The sequence below is a fragment of the Equus asinus genome, chromosome 1 (assembly GCF_041296235.1).
Source record: "Equus asinus isolate D_3611 breed Donkey chromosome 1, EquAss-T2T_v2, whole genome shotgun sequence".
NCBI lineage: Eukaryota > Metazoa > Chordata > Mammalia > Perissodactyla > Equidae > Equus > Equus asinus.
Genome location: NC_091790.1, coordinates 205,585,922 through 205,603,824, shown reverse-complemented (window position 1 = coordinate 205,603,824; position 17,903 = coordinate 205,585,922). Strand labels below are relative to the sequence as shown.

Genomic DNA, 17,903 nt, shown 5'->3' with positions numbered 1-17,903 from the left:
AATGAAGCACCTCGTGTTGTCATTTTGCACTAGTCCCTGCAAACTATGGAGCTTCTCCTGAGGTCTGAAGACAGATACGGAAAGTAGAGTGGGATGGGAACAAACATGTGGAAGTTGCTCGCTTCCTTATTCATCCATCATCCATCCACCGACCCATCCACCCATCCATCCATCATCAATCTAAAGTCATCTTAACTTCTTGCCTTTTGGTTCTTCCTTATAAAATGACAGCACAAAAGTAAATATCCAGTTATTCTGAGAGTTCTCATTAATTTGAATCTGCTCTGAGTAACTGGACTCCAGGTTCTTTATGGAAGATTGAATCAGTCAAGGATGCCATCCATGTGGGCAGCCCAGATTTTACTTTGACCTATCTCCTTGGAATATAAAATCTTACCAATTGGGCTCTCTGCATCAGAATACCCCTGAATTCTTCAGAGTAACTCTCTACGAAGAAAATACCTTGACAGGGAAAGGGATGTGGGACTTAAGACCAACAAGCTGTCACTCAATTGAATTCATCAAGAGCTGGCATCATCCTCAATGCACACACCTCATGTCAGTACAGGTTTCCACTTCCTGCCTGCTACCTGTGGATTTCAGACCAGTCTGACTCGGGGTTGCTTGTTTTTGTCCTAAGGGAAACTATATAAAGCTCCTATGGTACGGGTTCACCATACCTTCTTGCTGGTGTCTCACCCTTTGCTCTCGTCATTCTCTATTAGAGTTGGGACTCCTGTGGTTCTCGTGTGTCCTCAGGTTCTGCCTGGACTTGTGGCCTTTATGCCCCCTCATCAGGATTCCCCTAAGCCCTGATGACTGGCATCTGTGGATGTCCCAGTTTCTCTGTGTCTCCCTCTTTTTACTTTATAGCTCCTCTCCCACGCAGGAATGGATTTGCCTCTTGACTCCATCTACAGGGTTTTAGGTTTCCTGGACATCCACAGCTGCCTGTGCTCTCAGGGCTGAGAGCATCGCATGGAAATCTAATAGAAACTCAAACTCCAGAGAGACGGAAAGGCCCTTGAACCTGTGGGAAGTGACATCTCCACTGGGCATAACCACATTTCTTGGCCAAAGCAAATCATCACAGCCTCTACTTCTGGTTTTCCTAAGTTTATTTCTCCTCCCGCCTCCAGGCTCTTCTTTATGCATTCATCACAGTGATCACATTTGGGGTGTTTTAAAAGGGGAATAGGGATTTGAAGCACATTGTATCTCCCGCCTTTTCTGACTTTCAGAGGTGAATATGTATGCCTGCATGTATCTCTAACAGTGTCTAGAAAAGTTCCAATATAGTATTGCTCTGTATGGACCCATGATAGGACCAGGACATTTTGGAGAGCGGCCTCTGGAGGGACCAAAGGCGCTGGAGAGGGAGGGGTCCCTCCACCTCGGCTGACACCCTGGGACTCTCCTGCAGGCTGGAGTTCCTGATCAGCCTCCTGACTCGCCTACAATGAATGACACTTACTCTCGCCTAAGAGCCAGCTCAAGTTGCTCCCTGCCCTGGACTGTGCTCTCTCCTCTTCTTTGCCAACCTAAAGCCGACTCCAGGGACCCTGTGCAAGTCCTACCTTCCTCGGAACCTTCATGTGACCCTGTCCTTTCTCACACTCTCCTCTGAACTCCTGGGCCATCTGCTCTCTGCTAAAGGATGCAGCTTTACCACACACACTGTTTGGGTTGGGCTGACTTCGTTTCACAGGGGTGAGCCTTGGTTCCTGCACCTTGAGCTCACAGTCTTAGAGGGCTGTGTCTTCTCTAACAAGAGGTGCTCAATACTATTCCAGGGCCCACTGACCCAGGTGACAAGCCACTGTCCCAATGAAGGGAAAAGGTAGACAAAGCTTCCAGAGATTGTCTAGGGTGCAAACCCAGACCCCGGGGTTCAGTTTAGGCATTACTCATCAATCTCAGCTTCTTTCCCATTGAGCCCTGGCACCTTTCCACCCCTATTTAACAAAGGGCTCCAGCAGTTGTTCTCACTCAGTCAGAGGTGGCCCAGGACAGGAAACCTGTTTGCCAACCCCAGAGATGATGGGTAGATGGCATCTGAATGAATAACTCAAAGATAACTTTGATGTTCGAATCTAAGTTATTTGAAACCAGTCAACAAACAAGAAGGTATTCTCCTCGAGAGCAGGCCCATCTGGAGAGGGACAGAGCTTGGGGGGAAAGACGGGGAGGTTGTGTGGGCATTCTGCATTTGAGGTTTTCACAGGTACACCTGGTAGGCAGTTAGGGCTCTGGGGCAGGCGGGGTTGACTAGGAGCCACCAGCAGAGAGCTGAGAGTTGAAGCTATGAGACCTCTGCTTCCCTCCTGGAGATATCCCAGGCCGACACTTTTAGTGCCTGGCAGTGCCTCGCACACAGTAGGTGCTCATTAAAGCTTGTTGAATGACTGAATGGACTGCTCAAGAGAAAGGAGAGCACAGAGAAGGGCAGAGTGCTGGACGTTCCTCAGGCTGTAACAACACACGAATTCCCCAGCGGGCATTTCTCCAGTTGCAAGGCTGCCCTCATCAGCATTTAGAGGGGAGATGATAAAGTAGTAGAAACACCAAATGGCATAGAAGCGGGAGGATGCTTCCCCCAAAAGGAGAAAATTTCCATCTGGGCCCTTTAAGTTGTCAACCTCCTGTGGAGAGAAATCATATGCCTCACATTTTTGTCTGTCATCAGAGTGAGAATCTCGGTTCCAAGCACAGGAAGCTCAGTGCAGGACGCTGCCCTCAGCTCCGACTCTCGCCTCGCTGGAATGCATTTCTAGCCGCGAGGCCAGGAGACTTGGCACTGGGGGACGCCTTCCCTGCACGGCGACCAAGTGCGGATGGTGGCCTGTTTCAGAGCAGATGCCTGCTTTTCTTTTGAGAGGGGAGAACGCAGCACTTACTATAATCGTCAATCTCGATTTTCCTGTACTCCACTTTAGGCATCTGTCTGTCATTTACGGCCTTCTGTACGTGTTCGTTTGTTTCTAGGTCAAAAATTTCTGAAAGAGAGAAAACAATGACACAGTCAGATTCAGTAACCACTTATTGAAGCCATGGGTTTTCATGAGCATCGTACCATTAATTCCCACATCGGTCCTGGACTTGACTATTATTCTGTTGCAAGGACCAAGAAGCCGAGACGTCACATAACTTGCTCACGTTCCAGGATGAGGTGGAATCAGGAGCTTGGGCAAACGGAAGATGCTTCCCACTGTATTAGGCGACTCTCTGCCCCCAGGGATGCGCCTTCTCCGGGGCATCTCACTACACGTATAGGTTTGGGTATGTTTCATCTCAAGACTGCTGGTTTGGGGGAACCACCATCATAGATCTGTTAGGACAAATGGTTTTCCAAATACAGTGGCCACAAGAACCAAGCAAGGAAAGGAGAGTGGAAGCTGGAGTGTGATCTTCATTAAAATGTCACAGGAACAATGGATTCTGATTTCTTACCTTAATCACAATGTTGTCTAGCTTTGGAGACCTTAATCTGGATGATCAGATTAGCTGACAGTGAAGCCACAGGAGCAGCAGTTTTCAATGTGGTGGGACTGGCCCTTGTCCCTCCAAACTAGAGAGAGATGGGTCAACCCTGAGCCATGCCCTACATGTATGGCGTCCTCACATCTCAGGTCGTAACAGACGCCCTCACTGTGCATTTCTCCAGTTGTGAGCATGCCCCCATGAACCCCCTTCATTAGTCTCCTACTGAAATGGCCTTTCCACCTCACCTCACCATCCGAAACCTAGCAAACCCATCCAGCTTGCTTTCTCCTTTCTCACCTTGAGACTACATATGGGGACAACTTGAGGTTCACTAGGGAAGGAAACTCAATCTTCCAGGACCTCTACTTTTGACTCGTCGCATCACTTTGAAACATTTGTGACTATTTTAAAGAGGAAACTACCACCACGAGCAGTGTCACAATGAACATTCAGCCATCCTCCCATGATGACTCCCTTTAAGAACAACAGGCACTCTACAGGACTCCACAAAGGCACGTGGAGGTTAAATTATGGCTCATGCAGCCGGCCCAGTGGCATAGCAGTTAAGTTTGCGTGGTCCGCTTTGGCGGCTCAGGGATTCGCAGCTTTAGATCCTGGGCACAGACCTACACACCACTCATCAAGCCATGCTGTGGTGGCGTCCCACATACAAAATAGAGGAAGATGGGCATGGATGTTAGCTTAGGGACAATCTTCCTCAGGAAAAAAAAAAAACAAAGAAAGAAAAACAATTATGGCTCATAACAAGGAGTCTCCAGCACCAAGTGGTTTTATCGGTGAAGCAACACGTGGGTATCAACACTGCTCAGGGATCCGAGGGGTGGTTTCTGAGCAGGAGCAGAGAGAAGTGAAGGTTCCCAGGGCTTCTGATGAGCCAACCAACCAAAGAAAAAATGTTTTACAAGTTGCTGGGCACATATTTGAATATTGAGCTTTGCTGAAAAGGTGAGCAGAGAAGTGGTGAAACTAATTTTCAAACAGGCAGAGTTTAAACAATCTGCAGTTGGACGACTGCCACAAAAGATTCTGAAAGCCACATGACACGCAAGAAATGGCGTCCCTTACAGTGGGAAGGGACTCCAACGCCTGGAAGGGTGCACGTGGAGGTCCAGGTGGACTTGACCCCAACTCGGAGAGCCAGAGATGGGGCCCCAGAGACAGCACGCTCTGCATCGTGGTCACGTGTGCAAGTCAGGGAGGAACACCACCCCAGGGTGGCATGATGCCCCACTGCCTGCTCCACACCCTTGGCCCAGCTCCTAAGGGAGCAGAGAGAATTCTTGTTTTTGCTGAGTCCAAATGCCCTCGGCCCTTTAACACAGTGCTCCAGGGAGACACAATCAGTCGAGAGGAGTTGGTTTATGAGACCTTAACTATTTATTATTTGTGTTCTATTCACATCCAGAGGGTGGAAGACTAGAAGGGAGCTCTGCAGGATAAGGAAAAGAGCAGCATTTTTGAAGTTCTTTGCTACCTCAGGACCTTTGCGCTTACTGTTCTCTGTTTGGAACTTTCTTTGCTGGCTCCTTCTCCTCCATCAAATCAAACGTCACCTTCTCAAAGAGAAGCCCTGACCATCGGCCTCAGGTACCCCCTCCATATACACTTAACACCAACTGTGAGAAGTTTGGCTGTTTATCTGGCTCCTACCCCACACTCCCCACAAGGCATCCGTGTTCAGTCCCATCCCAGGGACAAAATGCACTGGTTTCCAGCAACCTGAGTGATCTGTTTGTGGAGGTCCAATTCATGCCCTGGAAATGACATGTCTCTATGGCATCTGAGTCTGGGTTTCAGCCCAAGTGTTTCTCCCTATTCCCACATGGCCCCTTTTCTGTGGTCCCAAGAAGGTCTCTGATGGAGAAGAAACTAGAGAGGACAGAGACAGCCTCTGGTGTTTCAGGAAGCCCAAAGGCTCTCAGAAGCTCCTGGTGTCCAGGCCTCTTGAGGGGTAAGAGTTGAAGCAATTGAAGGCTGACTCCCAACCATTGCTCCCTGCATGAAGCGAACCAGAAAGAAAGCAAAGCACACCTCGCTAATTGAAAAGGTTACGGTGCTTGAAGGACTCATGACACACACAAGTCAGGATTTGGTTAATACTGGGATCACGATGAAATTCATTGATGCTATGCACACCCCAGCTAACTGTTGGATCCCGTGCACGGATCTTACAGGGTCATCTGGAAGCCTCAATCCTGGAGAACCTGCAATCTTTATCTTTCTGCCCGCCTATGAGATGAGCCCAGGCAGAGACAGGTGAGGGACTGGGGGGTGTGCGAATGTGGGCCCAACTGGAGAAACGAAGGCTCACACAGGTGAGTGGGCCCAGTGGGAGCTTGGGTAGACTGCCTTTACCAACAGGAACAAGGAAGGGTCCATCACTATCAGAGAAGCAGCCCCTCTTCTGCTTTGGGGGCCGGAGACGGCTTCCGCCTGGGAATCTGCCGGTGGCAAGGCCGACCTGGACGACCAGATTTCAAATGAGAGAACTGGAACAGAGCCTCTCACAGTCGATTATAATACGCTCTTTTCTCCAGCTGTGTGCATTTGAATTTGATATTTCTGGCCTCACTCAGCCATCTCAAATGCTGATCCTGAAGGAGAAATTTCATCCTCAGGTTGCAGTGTGGTTTGCTGCCTACTGAGTTAAGCTCGCCTGGAGCTAACGGGAACACAGACTTGCCACCGAAACACCCATTACCAACTCCTCAGAGCTCACGCTTCGTGGGCGCGTGCACAATGTTCTCATTGGCGCGACTCCATAAACCTAGCTTGAATAGCTGGTCCCTCTGTATTGAAATCCCACCCTTCACAGAAAGGCACCAAAGCATTAGACTATTAAATTTAGTTAAATATTAGATTTCTCATTTAATGATTGCCCACACAACTGGTTTTATCAGCAGAGAGCTGGCTGTCCCACAGGGGAGCTGAGTTAAGCCATTTTATTTGTTCCTATAATTGCATTCAAAGAAGGCTGGAGCTCAGCAGAGGAAATAAGAAAAGATGGGCATGTTCCCGAAGGGCCTTCTTTTGACTTCAGGGCCGTGGGGACCTCCCGTCTGGAGCATACAAATGGCCACTCCTTAATTAAATGTGAGCCCCCTCTAATATTTGGTGGAATTAGCTATTATCAGATCCGGACACAGTGAGACCACAGGAACAGATGCCTGCTCACGAGGGTGGCGTCGCTGGCTGTGCCCAGTGGGCAGACCCGCCGGGGCTCTTGGGCGGCTCCGAGACCCTGTCGGTTCAGGGCATTGGTGGAATCGCCACTGGACTGAACTTGGGGAAATTAGTGACCAGCATCTAATGGAAGCCAATAGGCAACTGACCTAAAGGAGCGGAGAGCAGCCCGCTCCCTTTTCTGCAGGAAGTGAACGCGCGGGATTGTGTAGGCGTGCACAGAGATTCCTCGGGTCCTCCCGCTGGGCGGGTCGACAGCCCTGTCTGCATTTCGGTGCCTTTCGTAGTCCAGGCCTTTCCTGGCCTATTTCCGCTTGCTTTCTCCTGTGCCCCTTCCGCCGCCGTGTCAGGACTCAGTCCTCCCACGCCCCTTGACGGTGGCATTCAGATGCTGTCCGCCCACCCAGGGCCGCACGGCTCCGACCCGAGGCAGGCCCCCCCGCCGGCACGGATCTTTTAGACTCCCCCCCAGTCAACTGGAGATCTCTTTTTCTGAACACTGAACCTCTAGTAAAAGAGCCACTGTCACACAGTTTGGGTAATCATCGTTCTTTGTGCTGAATCTATCTTTCTCTCCAGCTGGATTTAAGCACCTGGAAGGCAGGTCATGGAAGGGAATTTGCCTTTGGGCCCTCCCGCCGCTGGCGCCGTGCTCGGCAGCAGGCGGACGGGTTTAACAGGAGGGGTTGTGCTGGGAGTGGACGGGCGCGGCCCCCGCCCTGACTGACACCAGCCGCACCGCGGAGGGGGCGGTGGTGGCACCGCTGGAGAGCTGCCCGCGCGGGCGCGGTGGAGCTGAGGTCCTGCGGCACCCCACGGAGAGGGGAGGGGCAGAGCTGCGCCCCTGAGAGGCGGAAGGGCTAGGCACTTGGCTCGCTCTCCCTCTGCTAGCCAGATGCCAACTCGCCCACCAAACACGCTGCATTTTGGTCTAGGATGAGCCGTCTGTAAACCTTATCATCACTCCATCCCTCCAGAAAGGCTGCCTGTGTGGGGAGCCCAGGGCGCCCAGAAGGCTTTCCAGACACAGACAACTGAGGACTTGATGGAACAGGTTGTTCCATGCTTGCCGACATCTCCTGGCACCCCAGTCTCCCCTCCCACCCGCAGGCCACGTGCCGGATAGAATGGGTGCCGTCCTGTGGGTAGTTACTCAGAAGAAGACGGCGAGGGCCGGGGTGGCTCCCAGGCAGAGAGGACCGCGTGAGCAACCGGGCAGGCACCACGCAGCGGGACTGCTATCACCTCATCACAGAACGGCCTGGACGCCGGCCGGCGGTGGGAGTCCGTTTTGCTTCTTTATAAAAACCCAACTGAAGCAAGCAGTAGGGAGAGAAACCTGTCTCTGATTGTTGGTAAAGGGGTGGTACCCGGGCGCCCAGTGATTCGGGCTTCCTGAACACGTTGTGAACACGCGGCGCGGCTGCAGTGAGCACACATCACACCCTCACTCCGCCGGCGCGCGCGTTTTCTCCTGCAGACGGCGGAGCTACCCTGGAAGGCGCGTGGCCACCCGCTCCCACACCCGGGATGGTGTCGTATCTGAGTCGCACCCTTCTCATATCTACAGTGACACCAGCAATGTGTTAACTGTGATTTGCTGGTTTTCCTCTCCCGGCGCCTCAGTTGTTTGAATACCCAGGCTCTCAACGAGCACCCTCTGGTCCCAAGCATAATTAGTTCTTAAGGACAGAGCTTTTAAATAATTCAGAGTCACATCTGTGAACACCCCGCAGGCTGTTTGTAGATAAGATTTTCTAAAGGGAAAGAAGTCAAATATTCCCAGGGTGGCTCCAGGGTCAGGGGGGGAGAGGAGGAGGAAGGACAAAGAATTCTGAAACAGTAATTTCAAATTTCAGAGCAGGCTGGGATAGATGAAACCATCGGCTTGCCTTCCGAGCCAGACCCCTAACCTGCCAGGGCTGCTTTCGCCACCTGACGTGTGGTGTCCCCAGGGCTTCTATTTGTCTGTCACTGCCACACAACGCAGGCCACATATCAGCTGGAGTCAAGGCTTTCCAGAGTTTGCCCAAAGGCCACATCCCCAAGAGCTGGCTTGCCCTTCCCTGACTCTGCCGCAGGTGCGTGGCCCCCAATTCCCTGTCTCCATTCAGCCCTGCCTTCCTGACTCTGTTGCTCTGCTCGCCCTGCTCCAATGCACCGTGAGGTTCAAACACCATCAGGGACTCAGCATCACATCAGGCTAAACCGGCTTGATTTTTGGAGCCACGATCAGAGATGCTGTGGTTGTGGCGTATTCCATAGGTGACAGTGGTGCAAAGGCCTCGAGCTCCTGGGTCCTGGGGTCTGGGGATGAGGCCCCCACAGTCAAGAGCATGTGCTCGGGGGTCAGATGAACCAAAGCTCCGGTCCTGGACTTGGCGATGTCATCTCGTGTAAGTTGCTGTGATGAGGCTCCTGCCTGACACTGTACTGAAGCTTTGGCGGGCTGGCCCGCGGTATTAAATGGTCGCTAGATTATGTCACAAGTAATGGATGTCCAGCCAGGCGATGACGGGGCGGGGAGGACTAAATGGCCAGCATTAGAAGGTGAAGTTCAAGAGCTCTGTCCTTCCAGCCTGCAGAATACTGCCCCGGCCTGCGCAGCGAGGCTGAGCAGAGTGCACCCCAGAACTGGGCTCCTCTCCTCCTGCGGCCCTGTGATTCTCCTGTATGTTTATTATCACATTTTCCATGCTCCTTCTTTGTGTCTTTATGTCCGAGGCGGATTCTAAGCTCTGTAGCATAGGATCAGGTCTCAAGTTTTACACCTCTACAACCCCCTGCTCCTCCTCTGTATGGTCCCCTCTCCTCTCGTTCCATGCTATGACACCTCTCCTGTCGGCATCCCACGCCCCCATGCTGGGCCCTGGTGCTCACAGCACAGTCAGAGAACCTTCCTGGGTGGGGTCACCCCTCCCTTATGGGCTCTCGCTCTGAGCACACTGTCCCCACTCCCTGTCCTCCTGGACCGTGCCTTCATGGGTGGCACAGGGAAGGGTCTGATAAGCTGGCTCAGATCACACAAAAACGGCCGGGAATTACCCACTGGATGACTGAGATCCTGGCAGAGGCAGCGGTTGCCTCCTAGATTCCTCCTTTGCTTTCCTCACTGGGGTGGTGATTGCCAGCACCCACTGAGGCTTCCTCGTCCTTCCCGGGCACACGGCTTCTCTTGCATCTGGGGGGGGCCCTCGAGAGGGAGTTCTGGCTGATGGAAATGACACATGTCACTACTAGGCCTCAACAAAAACAATCCCACAAATCTTCCCATTTTCTCTCTTCCTGTCACATGGTAGAAGCAGAGGCCGTGAAGACGATGGAGCCACAATCCAGACAGCACCTGCAACCCCAGGCTCCTCCTAGGAGAGCGTCAAGGAGCACGTGACTGCACTTTGTGTCAGTGAGAGGGAAACCCTTGTTCTGTTAAGTGTCGTGAGTTGAATTGTGTCCCCCCCGAGAAATGCTGATGTCCTGACCCCCAGTACCTGTGACCGTGAGCATATCTGGAAACAGGGTCTTTGCAGAGGAAATCAAGTTAAATTGAGGTCATCAGAGTGAGCCCTAATCCAATATGGGGGGGCCCTTATAAAAGGGAGAGATCTGGACACAGGCTTGCACACAGGGAGAACGCCAGGTGAAGATGAAGAGATGAGGTGGGGAGTCTACGAGCCGGGGAAGGCCAAAGATGGCCAGCAATCGCCAGAAGCTGGGAGAGGCTGGAACAGAGTCTCCCTCACAGCCTCAGGAGGAACCAGCCCTGCTGACACCTTGATCGCAGACTTCCAGCCTCCAGAGCCGTGAGACCACGAATTTCTGTTCAGCTACTTTGCGATGGTGGCCCCAGGAAGTTCATACCCTAAGCTGCGGAGATTATGGTGGTGGAGTCATAGCAGCTACTATTGCTCGGTGACGAAATCCTGATTTTATTCGCAGCGGCAAGGAGTCCAGGTAAGAGACATTTCCCAGCATTCTCTGCAGCCAGGCTGGGACGCATGACTAAGTTGTGACCAATAAGATGAAACATGTGTCAGGGGCCCTCGTAGGAAGACAGCCTGGAGGCGCTGCCTCAGCTGTCAGAATCCCCCCTTATACTTTACCCTTTCTCCTGTCTTCCAGCCTGGAACGCCGACAGGGGGCACGGGAGGGATCTGACAACTGTGAAGACCCGGCAGCAGCCTCTGAGCTTCACGGAGAGAAACGTCTTCCATCAAGTTTAAGCAACTGCTATTTTGAGCATTCTGTTACATGTGGCCAAGTGTAATCTGAGCTGATAGGAGAGATTTTTCTATTTTAAAAGAAGCCTTGGTGCAGATATGACTGCCCATCCCACAGGAATGAATATGCAAGGATGGCAGTTCAGGCAGTGAGCTGAGCAGGGGGAGAGTGGGCGTTCAGGGGGTCTGCCTGGTCCCCCTCACACCTGTGTCTGAATATAAATCAGACCCTTATTTATAAACAAGATAAGACCCCTATTCTCCTCTCGGGGGGCGGGTGCTACAACCGGCTCAGCCATACTCAGTCATTCTTTTTCTAACTTAATTTGGTGGCTTAGGTCAATCCTCTGAAAAATTCTAAACTACACTGAGAGCTATCAATGCAGAAACAGGCAAAGTCAGGATGAAATATCCCAGAGTTTGAACTAAGCGACAGGAAAACCAGAGCTCAAATACAACAATATACACAAGTTTGCAAAATAAATGTGATAAAAAAGAATTCCACTCGTCCCCACAGGACATAAACGCTCCAGTTTCCAGTTAATCAGCACTTTGCTGAGATAAGAGCAATGGTGTCACCTTCAGGCTCCTTGTTAAATTTCACATGGAGAAGAACAGACACCGACATGCAATGCCAGCTCCACCCTGTGCGCGTGAAGCTTTTTATTTCTTATTCCACTGGCTGCTGTCTCTTTGCCTCTGGGAATCAGTCACAAGAGAGAGTCCATCTACAAAGGGCAAAATGCTTCCTAGAAATGCCTCCATCTGAGGGTCTTAGGGAGCTCCACAGAGAATGTGGGAGACAACCCACCATCTCTAGTCCGTCAAGATTAACTGGGTTGATTGGTTAATGCAGCTAACCAACCAAACAGTGAGAAGAAGTGGTTGTTTGGTTTCCCGGAGAATTAGTAAAACATGTCGGAACACTGAGAGCGTTAGTACATTGCACCTACCTGCTGGAGGGCATCTGGTCAATTCTGATCTGAACTCTCTTTTAAAGCATTGTACCCCCCTCACCCATACATTACCGTATTTTATAAATAGAATAAATAAAGCATTTTAGTAATGTCGTTATGCATGTCTGAGCTATAAATCTGCTTCATTTTCATTCACACGTGAGCCTTAGGGAGACTGTGGTGACTGGACTCATGGAATGTTCTCACAGCCCTGGTTTTCAGGATCCCTAACGGCCCGACTGTGGTTGAAAGCCAAAATGCATTCTCACACAGTGGGCACTGTACTGACCCTCGGCTGGGAGAGATTAAATAATGGCATCCCCCAAAGAAGCAAGTAAAAGTATTTACGTGAATGCCTTCCTTAAGAGGAGCCGCGCCTGGTTGGTTTTCTTTTTAAGCCTAGAGATAGTTTTGTGTTTTTATCAGACCATAGCTTAAAAAACTTATTCTGAAATAATTATAGATTCACAGGAAATTTAAAAACTAGTGCCAAGTTCCGTGCACGCTTCCCCAGCTTCCCCAATGGTGACATCTCTGTCACTGTAGAGCAGAATCCAGACCAGGACCCTGACGCTGGGGCAAAGCTGTTGACCACACATCGTATTCAGTTTTCATCAGACTATAGATTTTTTAAGAAGGGAAAAACTTTATAAAATATCAGGAAATTATCTATGCACTCATCTTAAACAAATATTCAAAATGAATAATACACATTTTCTTAAGAAAAAAAGATGCCTCATTGGAGGATCTCTGAAATATTGCCATTTTTTAAAGTGAAAATCGTAGCTAACAAGATTCAAGGCTGAACCCTCTTTAAAGAGGACTGCTGTGCGGGGCTGTGTCTGCAGACCCCAGATGCCGTGCCTGGGGTGGAAGTTCCGCCGCTGCTGGCCAGCCTCCTCCCGGGTCCTCCACCCTCTGCCTGGGAGAGTGGGCGGCAGGCAGGCGGTGGGGCTAAGGGGCACGGCGCAGCCCAGACAATCGCTCCTCAGTCCTTCGGGGACCCTTCCCCTATAGGACACAGGGTGAGACCCCCACATCTCACAGGCTCCTAGAATGCTCCCCAGCTGTGCTGAAGATGAGGCCTGGGGCCAGGTACATCTTCTCACCCGGAAAACCAACCCCCTCTGGGAAGGATGATGGAGAGGACCTCACAGCCAGCTCCCGGCACCTGCTCCTTTTGATAGCTACACGAGTGTTTTGAGTGGGTTCTGGACCTATTCTGATGTCCATTTTTTGGCCTTTTTTCGTTTTTTTTTTGCATTTAAATCACTTATTTACTTATTTCTGATTTTATTATTACTTATCTTTTAATTTTGAATTTCTAATAATTATTTGATAGTTTCATGGAATACTATCATTATTTGGGATTTTTTTCTAAATATTGTCTCTTTAAATAAATCTACTTTATCTACTTTTGAACACTTTAAACACTTTTGAACCAAATATACCGCTGGAGATCTCCTCTCTGAAATTCTTCCCCTTATCATCTCTCCTTGGTGCTTGAAACCGTCCCAGTGAGACGGGCATTGGGTCACTTACACCTTGAGATTCAAAGGAGACGCCAAGTCCTTCCTGTCACCAGGCCCCGAGGGAATCACAGAAACTGCTCTAAGGTCTGGCTTTCTGGAAGAAGGGAGGGTTCAGGGCAGGTCCCGCTGGGAGGGTGGCATGGGGGTGATGCCACTGGGGGAAGGAGTGGGGGCACAGAGGGGAGGAAAGGCGCAGGATTCCTCAGGGATAGGACAGAGTGAGGCGGAGAAAGGAGGAACCCAGGGCGAGTTCTCCCCTTCTCAGCTCTGCTGGGCGTCTGCCTGGGACTGCGCACGTGGTTTCCAATCCTCCCCATGAAGACACACGTACACACGTCAACCCTCGTGGGGGCCCTTCACAAAGGGACGACGAGTTCCTCAAGAGTCTCCGGAAAGATTTGTCTGTGCAGTGGCATGTATGTGAAGCCCCTCCGTGCCATGAAGGGGGCCCCAGGCCCACAAAGACAGATGAGCCTCACAGCGCCCACCCAGCCTTGGCCCCCAGTGGGAGGTTGTAAGAGGAGAAGAGAGTTGGGCAGGGCCAGGCGACGGAGCCCAGGGCTGGCTGCGCACGCTTGCCTGGCGGTGGGTTCTGCTCAGTGTCGCAAACAAGGCCCCGCGTGCCCACCATGGCCCCCAGGCCTCGGCATGTGTGGGGGCTGTGGGACCTCCAGTCTGGGTGACTCTGACCTTTACTTCCACTACATTTCACCAAAATTCGTGATCTCCGGGTTCCTTCGGCACTGCTAGGACATGACCCATCTCCGTCTCCAAATAGAAAACGTGGCTGGGTTATCTCATAAAGCATTTCTGCTTTTCTCCAAGTCTCAGGAAGATGCAAGAAAAGACCAAAAAAGCACTCACTTTTCTTGTCTGTGGTGTTGTGCACGGTCACCGTGGGGACTCCAGGACCTGCATTGGGCAGAGAAGAGAAGCCAGAAGAGAAAGAAAAAGGAGGCCGTTAGTTTGCTTGAGAACAGAAGAGAATCCCACCTTCCTTATAATCTGCATGTTCGTGGATTCAGGAGAACCTGGCACCAGGGAAGGGTCATCAGTGAACGGGGGGGCAGAGGCTGGGCCTGTGGGTCCCTGAAGGCATGGCTTTCCAGCTTTGTCCCCATGTCACTTACAATGAACCCAGTTAAAAGTATACACTTTTAGATTATTGTAATGACATGAAACATCATTTTACAAAGCCCTACATTTGGTCTATATCTTCATAACCTCATTTTTACTAGTCAGACACAAAGCCCATGTTGTCTTCATTGAGTTCTGGTAAATCGCCCAGGTCTCAATCCTAAGTCACCTTTCAAAGCCGTGGCTGGCTCCTCCCTCCACTGGCTTCCTGTAACACTTGGGAAAAACTTGTTAATGTAACAGGATTGTTTTGCAAACGTTCAGCTGTGTTCACTTGCCCCTGGAATCCCATTAGTTTGCAGCTGTCCAGTTCCAAGGCCGTCTGGAAGCTTCTAGAATGAGAAGGAAGCTATGACTCAGGTCAAAGTGAGACCTGGTCCACTGTAGTTCAAGTCTGCAGGCTGAGTTTTTAATTCTCATTAGCAAAAGGAGAGTCCAGAAAGAAAAAAGACCTTTCTAAATTCTTTTTTGTATCATTTTGAAAGTAATTCAGAGGTAGGCATGGCGATCTTCCTAACCTCATCTCTGCCCGCCCAGCACTCACTCTGTTCCAGCGAGCTGGCTTTCCTGCAGGTTCCGAAGGACGCCAAGCTTGTTCCCACCGGGCCTCCTGTGCTCTCTGCCTGAAATCTCTGTCCCCGGACCCTGGCGCAGCTCGTCCTTCTCCTCATTTAAGTCTCTGCGCGAATGCCTTCCCCAAGCAGCCAACTGAAAGGAACACCCTTGGGGACCCTGCCTCGGCCTCTACCCCACCTGCTCCCTCTTCTCTATAGTCTGGCGCCCAAGAGGATGTGACGGAGAAGCAAAGGGACCCACAGCACCACCAAGAGGCACGGTGGCGCTGGTTCAGCCAGGGAGCACCCCAGGCCCCGGAGAGCTGAGAGACGGACAGACTGTGGGGCCATTGCCCAGGCCTGGACCCATACTCTGCAGCGCACATCCAAAGGCCGGGAGGTCCAGGGGGCTTCATTTCCCCAGTTGTGTGCCCCTCCCCCATTCACCGGGAAATAGGACTGCTCACATAAAATGCAGCTATCCAGCTACACTTGAATTTCAGATAAAGAATATACTGTCTTTTAGTATAAATATGTCCCATGCAGTATTTGGGACCTACTACTAAAACACTATTTTGTTGTTTACCTAAAATCCAGTGTGACTGGGCATCCTGTATTTTTATTTGCTAACTCTGGCACCCTCTCCCCAGGGAGGGGAGGGGCGGCAGTGATCCAGGAGTCTGTATATAAACCTGAAGAGATGGCACTGACCGAAAGGGGTTCAAACACTGGCGCTGGGTTACATTACTGAGCAAACTAAGTTTCCTGGCTCAGAGATCTGTTCCGTTCCTCCCACGGGGGCTCATGTGGAAGAACGGTTATTGAGAAATAAAAAGCCTACATCTGCTTTCTCTGTACATTTCAGGGTGAGTAAATTTGCAGCCAGAGCATATGCTACATTCTTATTAATAATGGAAACAATATTATTTATTTAGTGCCTACTATGTAAAGGCACTCCGCTAGGTGTTGCATATGAATAACGTCTAATCCTCGCAGCAGCTCTGCAGAGGAGCCGCTCTAACTATATTTCACAGACGAGAAAACAGGTTCCGAGAGCTTGAGCGCGTTTGTCTCCTCCATACAGTCAGAAAGTGGCTGAGACTGGACTAGTTCTTCTCATTTCTAAATTCACGAACTTGATACATGTTTCTAAAAGAATTCAACCACCAAAGAAAGGAATAAAGTGACAAGTAAAAGGTCCTTCTCAACCCACTTCCCAGGAGTAACCTAAAGGTTTCTAAAATGTCCTAAAATGTTTCTTTGTGTATATGTGATCATATTTACACACAAGCAAATATTTTAAACATACAGATTAAAAAACATAAAAATATTTGCATGTAAATCTGCAGCTTTATCAAATCTTAACAGTATACCATATTGCCTTAGTTTTTAAAAATAAAACATAATACAGGGATTTGAGGCCACCTGTGTACGCTTCCCCACTCTCAGTCTGTTCCCTCCCCAGAGGTAACTATTATCTTGAAGTCACTATTTATCATTTCCTTGCATGTTGAAAAGATATTTTGGCCACATGGTATGTGTTCATAATAATATGTATGCCACATAGAGTATAATATGGCGTGTCTCAGTAACATATTTTTTAGTCTTAATACCTAGTCGGACAATAGCAGGAGGATGAGGCCAAATGAAGGGGAGTACAAGTGGGCACAGCCACGTAGGAGAACAATTTAGCAACAGCTATGAAAGCTGAAGACGCTTGTGCTGTACAGCCAGATAGTTCTGTTCCTGGGGTACATCTCAGAGAGACCCCTGCACATGCACACGCACATAGCAGCAGACTGTTCTTAACATCAACTACAGGTGAGTAATAAATTGCCCAGCTAGCCGTTAGCAGGAGACGGGATGGCAAATGCAGAGTATTCACACAGTGGAAGATCATAGAGCATATGAAATGAAAGAATAGCCATATGCCTACTGACATGGACAAATACTAAAAATACAATGTTGCATGAAAACATCAAGTTGTAGAATGGTAACTACTGTAACATAAGATTATGTAAGTAATTTTAAAAAGCTATAAGACTCCATTTTTAACAGATGCATAGTACTCCATTATATGGATATACCATAATTTATTTGGTCCATTCCCTACTGGTGAATATTTAGGCTGTTTCCTTTTGTTTTTTTGTTACCATAAACAGTGTTGCAGAAATTCTTCTTACACAAATGTTTGCATGCGGGTAAGACTGTGTCTGTTGGTTAAGCTAGTTACTAGCACTGCAATTGCTGTGGTAAAAAGGTTTAATAGTCTGCTGTCACTAAATAAGTTCATAATTTGAAACACAAACCCCCCCAAATCTCAGTGCTTTATAACAACGGCAGTTTATTTCTTGCTGATGTTACATCCTGGTAATCGAGTCGGCTGCAGCCCTGCTGGCTCCCCTCCCGGCAACGTTTTCATTCCAGGGTTCGGGCTGAAAGGGCAGCCTTCAGCTGGAACACACCGTGCTCGTGGCAAAGGGAAGCAAACGAGGGAGCTGGCAGAAACGTGCAGGGGCTCCCAGGGCGTCCTGGCCTGCCGTTCACGTCCGCCCTCGGGCCTTGGCCAATGGGGCCAGGAAGAACCTCTCCTGAGGAGGAGACACACAGCAGTGGGAGGGAGCCCCCAGGATGGGGGAAGACACCAGGGACAACAACACTCTACCACATACAGCAGAGACACGTGAATTCCAACAAGTATTCCCACCGCCCTCCAACAGAGTGCATGGAGGTGTGTATTACAACTTGAAAAAAATTTTTTTTTACCACTCTAATGAGCAAAATTATATCTTGCTATTGCTTTAATTTATATTTTTTCAA

The 17,903-nt window shown here is 49.9% G+C and overlaps 1 protein-coding gene across 4 annotated transcripts in view; it reads right to left on the bottom strand.

The window, feature by feature from the left end:
• Window positions 1–17,903, bottom strand: part of DPP6 (dipeptidyl peptidase like 6) — a 988,762-nt gene that overhangs the window by 25,020 nt on the left and 945,839 nt on the right. For all 4 annotated transcript variants that reach the window (XM_044765679.2, XM_044765682.2, XM_014829001.3 and 1 more), the window contains exons 17-18: window positions 14,257–14,304; window positions 2,898–2,996 (exon numbers count right to left, since the gene is read on the bottom strand). In XM_044765679.2, the coding sequence (XP_044621614.2) occupies window positions 2,898–2,996; window positions 14,257–14,304 (147 nt within the window). The remainder of the gene's footprint in view (window positions 1–2,897; window positions 2,997–14,256; window positions 14,305–17,903) is intronic.